Genomic DNA, 9173 nt, shown 5'->3' on the forward strand with positions numbered 1-9173 from the left:
GCAATTAAAAAGGAAAAAGAGTGAGGGTTCAGGGCTCTTTGTGCGATGACAAGTCTAGGGGAAAGGAATTCAAACAGAGGAATCAGGAAGGCAAAAGTTCCCAAGTAAGAAAGAGTTTGGTGTCTAAGGAACACGGAGCAGGGAGTGTGGTATGAGATGGGGCTGAAGAGTGGGCAGGGCCACATCACGCAGGGCCTGGGGCAGCGGCAGGGAATTGGATTTTGTTATGGTGCCTTGGGGAAGCTACTGCAGGCTTTAAGCAGGAGAGTGACATCATCTGATTCATGCTTTTAAAAGCTCACTGGCAGCTGTGTCCCTCCCTCTCGCTTGCCACCGAATCCACAGGGCCTAGCACTGCCCTTGGCCCATAGTGAGTGTTCAAATAATACGTGTTGAATGAATGCGTACCCCTGACTTCTTGTGTGACCTGGGGGGTCACTGCTCTCTCTGGACCCAAAGCGAGCGGGTGGGGATTTCACACCACTGTCGGCGGGGAGGATTGGATTTACGCTACTCTGCTTCCCCATGCGACTCCGGAGACCCGAGCCCCGTATCCCAGAGAAGGGAATGGGGACCCTACCTCCGGAGGACCACGGCCAACGCCCGGCGGCCCCGCCCTGCCTTGGACGCTCTCCGAAGGATGCTGCAGCCTCAGGGGCGGGACCCGCAGGCGATCGCCGGCGCCCCCCGCGCGGATTGGGTACAGCAGTGACCGGCACCGCGCGATTGGTCGGTCTGGAAACAGAGGCGAGGCCTTGCTCCTGCACCCGGACAGTGGGGAATGCGGCCAGAGCCCGGGAAGCTGCTGCTCGGGGGATGGCTGCGCCCAGCCCGGGGCCCCGCGAGGTACGTGCAGACCCGAAAGAGGAAGGAGAGGGAAGGGTTGGGGAGGCAGGGGACGGACCTCACCTCCCCTAGCGGCGCCGACACGCCCCCCATCCGAGCCCGGGAGGGGCCCTGCACTGGGCACTAGGACACGCCCCATTTGGGGCCGCAGGTATGAAGCGGTGCTGGTGCTTGGGTCGGGGGGGGGGGTGGTTCCGACCCGTGTCCCGCAAGAACTTCCTCAGGTTCCTCCTTGGGAACATGGAGATGGTAATAGAAGCCCCTCCCTCATAAGGCTCTTTGGAGGTCGAGCTCTCAGACAGTACTGGGTGCCCACTACTGCTGATGGGGCAGCTGGTATGAACTCAGCCTGGTGCTGACCCTCCGCTCTGGCCTTGGCACACATTAACAGCTCAGCAAGGACGAGTGGAACAGACCACCAGCATCACAGCTCCCACTAGCAAGGGTTCCTGTGCCTGGAGCTCAAACTCAACAATGTTATAATACCTGCCTCCACGGTGTTAAAATTCCCACTTTACAGATGAGAAAATGAGGTGCAGAAATGTTAAATGACTTACCTAAGGTCACACAACTGGTGACAGGCTGGTCAGTTTTGGGCAGGTTTGACTGCAGAACACATGGTGTGTTCCAGCATTATCCCTGGAAAAACTAAGGCAGAGAGAGGTAAGGGGAAGGCTCATGAAGAGTGGAGGTGGGATTCAAACCTGTGCTGTCCAAAGTCTGGGTCTTACTTCCTGTACCTCCCCCCACCAGGTCCTGGCCTGCTCCCCAGAAGTCAGACGCAAAGCAGCTGCCTCAAGCTCCAACCGCCGCGGCCTTCTCTGGCGCTTGAGAGATAAGCACTTGCGCCTGGGCCTGTTTGAGATTGGCCCAGGCCATGAGCTGCACGGGTTGACATGCATGATGCAGGCAGGGCTGTGGGCTGCCACCCAGGTGGCCATGGACCACCCACCCATGGTGAGTGGACAGTCTGTCCCAAGCAACCCACAGCACTGATGGCAAGGCTGGGCTGATGCTCTGTCCCTGCTAATAGCACTGAGCTGGGATCAGACAGAGTCATCAAGAAGGGCAGAGCCAGGTACACATAGAGGGGCCTTCTGCAGTGGGAGCTGAGGCCAGAGTATGTTCGTACTTGTGAAGAAACTCTTGACCCAGCTGGTTGCTGTGTGACTCTAAGTGGACCTCTGCCTCTATCTGGACCTGTGTCTCCTTCTGTATAATAGGGGTGGGGTATGTAATCCTTGGTCTCTGAGGCCCTCCCAGCCCTATCAGGGTGCATGGTTGAGAAGGGACCCACCCCCACCCTGCTGGCTTCCTCCCTCCTCCCTGGAGCTCAGGCTAGGACCAGGCTGGCTCAGCAGAAAAGGTCACTGAAATGCAAGCTCAGCAGCTGAGCGGGCCTGGGTGAGTGTGTATGTTGTCTGTGTGTGCACATGTACACAGTGTGACCGCAGGCCTGGCACAGGAACCTGGAGGTCCAGGGATATTTTGAGAGCCAGAGACAAAAAAAAGAAACCCTATAGGAAGACCGAAGAAGAGTTGATGGCTTTTGAGTTGTGGTGTTGGTGAAGAATACCATGGACTGCCGCAAGAACAACAAATCTGTCCTGGACGAAGTGCAACTGGAATGCTCTTTGGAAGTGAGACTGGCCAGACTTTGTCTCATCCACTTTGGTCATGTTGTCAGAAGGGATCATTCTCTGGAGAAGAATATCATGCTTAGTAAAGTGGAGGGTCAACAAAAAAGGGGAAGGCCCTCAAGGTTGACACAGTGGCTGCAACAATGGGCTCAGGTACAGCAAGGATTGTGAGGCTGGCACAGGACCGGGCAGTGTTTTGTTCTGTTGTCCACAGGGTTGCTATGAATCCAAGCTGACTCGATGGCACCTAACAACAACATAGGGTTTCCAAGTCTGTAAATCTTTGCAGACATAGACTGCCAGCCACTTTTTTCTCTCACAGAGCGGCTAGTGGGTTCAAACTTTTTGGTTAGCAGCTGAGTGCTTACCCACTGTGCCACCAGGGCTCTTTTGAGGGCCAAAGGGAGCCCTCATCACCTCATCACCTGCTGAAAAGCTTTTATGGCTCTCCAGGACCCTCGGGATGGAATTCTGGGTTCTCAGCATAGCCTCAGGGTCCTGCTGTTTCAAGCCCAAGGGCCAGCTGTCCAGCCTCACTCAGACTCCATCCCTCACTTACTCTCTTCCTTTCCTGGTGAACACCAACATTGTTCTTAATGGCATGCACGCCCTGCCCCCTTCTCTCCATCATCTTTCAGACTTCAGCTTAGAGGTCTAGGAAGCCTTCTCTGACCCCACTCCTCCCAGGCTGGGTCAGGCCATCTCCTTGTAACAGGGATGGGGTCTGGTTTCACTTGGCCAACATGTGTGCCTGGAAGTGTGTGCAATATCCTGTGTACCTATCTCAGGTACCCCCACTGTCCCTGTTTGCTGAAGGAATCAAATTAGGGGAAGGGAGTGAGATGAGGTACAGACTTAGCTCCCTCCTCCCCTAGTCCAGATGCTTGGAGATCCTGGGGCAGTCAGTGGAGGGCTGAGACATTCTCCTCCATCCCTCCTTATAGGGGCCACCCAGTGAAGAGGATTTTGTGGAAGTCCTGACCCAGGTTCATGAGGTAAGAACCCCAAGATTTTTTTTTCCCTGTAATTTCACTTTCTACTTCACTTTATCCTTTACTATTTAACATGTACCATCTTTTTTATATATATATTTAATTTTATTGTGATTTGGGTGAAAGTTTACAGAGAAAATTCATTTTCCAAACAGCAGTTTATACACATTTTGTCTCTTAACATTGCCTGCTGTTCCCCACAATGTAACAGCTCTCTTCCACTTCCTCCCTGTAGTTACTTCTTCCCCGTGTCCTTCCCTCCGATGCGGTGCACTCCTGCCCCCTGAGCACTCCTGCCCCCTGAGCCGTCTCCCTGTGCAAACACATCCCTTCTGTTTTCCCATGATTGATCCCTCCAGGGAGTGTATCAACCTGGTGTAAATGTCCACCCCATATGCCTGTCTATTGTTTGGCTGGAAGCCACAGGAGGAAGCCCAAGACTCTTGCATAGGAGGGGATGTGTACCTACCTTTCCTCTCTCTCCTCAATTTTCCCCCATCTGTGCACTGGGAGTGATGGCTTGCCTTAGGGTCTCGAAGGAAGGGTGTGTGGTCACCCTGACCCTCTGAACAGGGGCTATGTTCGCACACGCAGCCCTCATGGATGCTCTTGTGGCCACTTTCCCTCCCACACAGGGCTTTGAGCTGGGCACCCTGGCAGGCCCGGCCTTCGCCAGGCTGCGCCACTCCCTCGGCCTGTCTGAGGAGGACTATCAGGCTGCTCTGGGCCCTGGCAGTCCCTACCTGCAGTTCCTCAGCACCTCCAAGAGCAAGGCCAGCTTCTTCCTGTCGTGAGCAGGCGGCAAGGGTGGGTCGTGGGTGGCAGTTTTCTGAGGGGTGGAGGAAGACTCCTTGAGCATCTAGAGTAGGAGAGGGTCAGGGGCAGATGGAGGTCAGATGCGGACAAGAAAGACTGAGGGTGAGGGGCCCAGGCTGAAGGGTGGCGGGAAGATGGATCCTGCCAAGCCCGGGCAGGAAGACAAGACAGGTAGGAGCAAGTGCCCAGTGAGGGCCACTCCAGCTCCGCCTGGGCTGTGTCCTCTCCCTCCCGCCCCCAGCCACGACCAGCGCTTTTTCCTGAAGACACAACGGCGCCAAGAGGTGCAGGCCCTGCTCGCCCATCTGCCGCGATACGTGCAGCATCTGCAACGGCATCCGCACTCGCTGCTCGCACGGTTGCTTGGTACGGCCGGCCTGGGATCTGGAAACCCGGGATCAGGGGTAGGGGTTTGGGGGAGGACGAGAGGGGAGGGAGCCAGGAAGTGGGTCAGTCCCGAGGCTTGGCCGCTGGCTGGAGCAGAGCCCGGACCCGCTAGAGGAACAAGGCTCCGACAGTGGGGAGGTGGGACGTGTAGGGGGACAGGAAGTGGTCCTAGAAGGCAGAGTGCAGGGGTGCGGGTGGGCGTGGTTGGAGTGCGGGGCCAGGCCTGTAGGCGGGGCCCTCCTGAAGGCGGGACGTCTCTGGAGGAATGGGACGGTCTAGAGGCGGGGCTGGGGGGCGGTACCAGGCCCCTCCCTGAGGGAGGTTTCCTGAAGGCCAGGTCTGGAGGCGGGGTTTGAAAGGCCGGGCTCCGAATCCGGTAGCATCTGTGGGCGGCCAGGCCGGGAGGCAGGGCCCTGGAGGGCGAGGTGTCCCTGGGAAGAAGTCTGGATCCAACTGGGACCCGGGCTGAGGGCTGGGTCTGGGAGGGCGAACTTGGGAGGGAGCCGTCCTCAAGGTGGCGTGGCCTGGAGCTGACACCGGGGCGGGATGAACCAGGGGTCTCGGGGTTTGAGACCCTTCGGTTGGCTCTATCTTTTCTTCCAGGAATGCACAGCCTGCGAGTGGCCCAGGGGAAGAAGGTGGGTGCTGAGGCGAGGGCCTGGGCCGGGGAGGGGCAGCTGGAGGGTGAGCTCCTGGCCTCCCTCACGCCCCGCCCCGCCCCGCCCCCAGAAATACTTCATCGTCATGCACAGCGTGTTCTACCCCCCCGGCCGCATCTGCGAGAGGTGAGTCTAGCGGGGAGCCCGCCCACAGGGCGGCGCGGCACCCGGAATCTGCCACCGGAAGCACCCACCCTCACTCTGTAGACTGCGAAACTGGGGCCCAGGAAGGGGGCCGTAGTCTCTTAGTGGCTCAGCCAAGGTGACCACTGCAAACATTAGTGTGAGCGCTCAGTGTGCTAGGCGCTGTGTTTAGCCATTTCCATTCTTTATCTCCTTATCTCCCAGAAAAATACTGGTGGGGGGTGTTTGAGGTGGTGATGGTGTGCCTTGGAGTTGACTCTGACTCATAAACCAAAAAAAAGAGAAAAACTCACTGCCTTCAAGTCGGTTCACACTCATAGCGACCCTCTTTGGGTTTCCTGACCCTCTTTGGGTTTCCAAGGAGGTAAATCTTTATGGAAGTAGATTGCCTAGCCAGCCTTCCACGGAGTGGCTGGTGGGTTTGAACCACCAACCTTCTGGTTAGCAGTCAGATGCCTTAGGCACGGCACCACTAGAGGCCTTGGCAACCCTATAGGGCAGAGTAGAGCTGCAAAGCTTTTTGGGGGCTGTCATCTTTACCGGAGCAGACTGCCGCATTTTTCTCCTGTGGAGTAGCTGGTGGGTTTGAACTGCCCACCTTTGACTGGTGGCAGGGTGCCACCAGGGCTCCTCTGTGTTGTTACCATTCCCGTTTATAGAGGAGAAACTGAGGAAGAGGAGGGCCACACAGCTAATAAGTGAGGGAGGAGGGATTCGAACCCAGCCTCTCTTGACTGCTCATTGCCTGCTGTGCCTCCCAGCCCTGGCTCTGCCCACAGCCTCTCCATTAGGGCCTCCCCCGCCATTGGCTTTCTTCAAGGCCTCCTGACGCTGTAGTCTGGGGTTGGATTCCTTGTGTGTAGAACACTCCCAAGGGTGATGGGGCTGAGAGGCAGGGGTAAAGTCTGGGCTGGGCTTCCAGAGGTCTGAGCTTGAGTCTCTGTCCTACCACTTACTGTCTTGGGGAAGTCATAGAAACCAGCCTGAGGTTCTTCATGTGTAACATGGGAATGAGAATCGAATGGGGTCATGCTGAGGATGAGAGCTGACTTCTGTAATGGGATGCGTGTGTACATGAAGTCACCCGGTGAAAGCTCTCATTTATTACCTGTGGGGTTCTCTGTGTGTCTCAAAGTGTGTGTAAGGCTGAATTCTGTCCTCTCACCCAGGTACGACATCAAGGGCTGCGAGGTGAGCCGCTGGGTGGAGCCAGCGCCCGAGGGCAGCTCCCTTGTCCTGGTGCTAAAGGACCTCAACTTTCAGGGCAAGACCATCCAGCTGGGTGAGCCATGGGGCAGGCGATTACTGACTGCTCTTCCTCCATTCAGGGTGAAGTTTAGAAGGGTGGCCTTGGCTCTGACTTCTGCCCTGGTGGTCAAGAGCCTAGATTCTAAAGTCAGGAAGAAATGACTCCAACACTTACAAGCTAGGCAAAGCAGGCAAACTATAGCTGCGTTTCTTCATCTGTGAAGTGGGGCAATCATGACAGATGTGTGTGGAGCCCTCAGCACCACGCCTGGTACATAGGGGCCGCTCAGGTAGAGGCACTGATGTTCCCGCAGGGCCCCAGCGGAACTGGCTTCTCCGCCAGATGGAACTGGACACCACCTTCCTCCGGGAGCTCAACATCCTGGATTACAGCCTCCTGATGGCCTTCCAGGGTCTCCATGAGGACGAGAGGGGCCCAGGCAGCAGCCTCATCTTCCGCACAGCCAGGTGGGCCCCCCTGGGGAGAGAGGCAAGAATGAGGTGATGAGAGTGTGCCAAGGACACCTGGTGAGGTGGGGGAGTGCCTTCCCTGTGTAACCAGGGCTTGAGGACGGGAAAGTGCAGAGCACTCGGGTGAATGTGTGTGTCCACATGTGTGTGTATGTCTGTAGAGTGTCAGGCTGGAACAGCCTAGCTATTGGAGACAGTGGGCACAGGTGGGCCACAGCAGGGGCCAAGACAGGAAAGGTCAGTAGGCAAGGATTTGGTACTGATTTGAAAAATCTGCCCATTTTCCAGCGGGGGATGTGGAGCCCCTGAAAGTTCTGGGGCTGTAGAAAGAGCCCTTGTCCCTGAACACAGTCACTTCACTTCTGGCACCCTGAGCTGAGGAGCCTAAGGCCATCACTATGTTGTCCTCATCTTTGTAGTAATAACTGTCCCTCTTTGCATGTTGGCCGTGAGCCTCATTGAGAGGGTAAGCACATTCCCATTTTAGGGAAGTGGAAACTGAGACAGAGAGGGGACGTTGCTTGTGTTACTATATTAGTTGGATTTCAGTTCTCTGAGGTCCACTGTAGTGGTTGAACAGAATTACATGGGAGTTAAGACAGACACTTCAAGAAAAGAATCTCATTTATCAGATGGGTGAACAAGAGAAGTGAGAGATGAGGTCCACTCACCCAGCCCTCCATCCCGACCCCTTGGGAAAGAATTTGGGATGGCTGAGGCCTACGCAGACTCTAAAGCAATGGCTCCCCATGCCGCCTGTGGCTGGGCAGGGCACTTTCCGATGGGCTGGTAGAATGTCAGCCTGGGGAGGCAGAACCAAGTCTGTCCATCCAAGCTATGTCAGCTTCTCCCCTCCCTCGCCCTCCAGGCTGGTGCTTAGGTCAGGGTTGTCGTTTGACCAGTAGGCACTGATTCCCACAGGCTCCTTGTTAATATATTGAAACATAGTGTTAAGTAGCCACTGCTCCAGCCCCATCTCCACCCCAGTTCCCAGCCCCCTTGCTCAGAACCAACCCTACCCTCTATCAGCCAGCAGCTAGCTGGTTAACACCTGCAAGGCAGAATACTAAGGCCCTGCCCCTGCTCTCAGCGCCTCAGACCAATGGGTTCTGATTGGTCGGTGCTTGTGAGGGTTTGTCTCTCATTGGCTTACTTTCTCCCAAGACCTGGGTACAGATCTTGCCTTCAAAGTCGATTCTAACTCATGGCGCCCCCATGTGCTTCAGTGTAGAACTACACTCCATAGGATTTTCAATGGCTGTAATTTTACCAAAACAAAAAGTGCCTGGATGGTGCAAGTAGTTTAAAGGTTGTAGTTTTTTTTTTTAAAAAAAAACATTTTATTGAAATATAATTTATGTACAGTGAAATATATAAAACTAAAGTGACATGGGTCAATGCCTTTTTTTTTTTTTTTTTGCAGTGTTTCCTCCCACCCTCTCCCCTCCTACCCCTGGTAACCAACAAAGACAGTTTCCTTCCACACATAAACTAAAAGTAGTTTGAACTCACCCAGCAATGCTGCAGAAGAAGGTCCTAGAAATCTACTTCCATAAAGATCACAACCAAGAAGATTCCATGAAGCAACCCTGTAATACATGGGTGTAATACATGGGTGTAATACATGGGTGTAATACATGGGTGTTCACCATGACTTTGAATCAATTCAGCAGCAACGGGGCCTTCTTTTTTTTTGCTTTTATTGTGGTGAAAACATACACAAGACATTCGCCAACATAACAACACTCACATTTACAGCTCAGGGACACTGAGGATATTTTTCATGTTGTGCTACTATTGCCGCTGTCCTTTTCCAAAATATTCCACCACCATTAGCATAAACTCAATGCCCTGCAAACAAAAGCTTTTCCCTTCCCCCTCCCTCCTACCCCTGGTAACCAGTAATAATCTTTGCTAACCAGTAATGATCCTAGATAGGTTTGGGAAAGCAAAATTTTATATATATATAT

General features: G+C 54.6%; 1 protein-coding gene across 1 annotated transcript in view; it reads left to right on the forward strand.

Annotated features, from left to right (window-relative positions):
- Positions 1–816: 816 nt before the first annotated feature.
- PIP5KL1 (phosphatidylinositol-4-phosphate 5-kinase like 1) overlaps positions 817–9173 on the forward strand; it is a 10149-nt gene continuing 1792 nt past the window's right edge. The window contains exons 1-9 of the mRNA XM_007944295.1: positions 817–846; positions 1600–1803; positions 3431–3481; positions 4114–4268; positions 4536–4660; positions 5285–5319; positions 5411–5466; positions 6654–6766; positions 7047–7200. Of these exons, the coding sequence (XP_007942486.1) occupies positions 817–846; positions 1600–1803; positions 3431–3481; positions 4114–4268; positions 4536–4660; positions 5285–5319; positions 5411–5466; positions 6654–6766; positions 7047–7200 (923 nt within the window). The remainder of the gene's footprint in view (positions 847–1599; positions 1804–3430; positions 3482–4113; positions 4269–4535; positions 4661–5284; positions 5320–5410; positions 5467–6653; positions 6767–7046; positions 7201–9173) is intronic.

The sequence above is a fragment of the Orycteropus afer genome, unplaced genomic scaffold (assembly GCF_000298275.1).
Source record: "Orycteropus afer afer isolate SDZICR_OR568_19922 unplaced genomic scaffold, OryAfe1.0 scaffold00123, whole genome shotgun sequence".
Lineage (NCBI taxonomy): Eukaryota > Metazoa > Chordata > Mammalia > Tubulidentata > Orycteropodidae > Orycteropus > Orycteropus afer.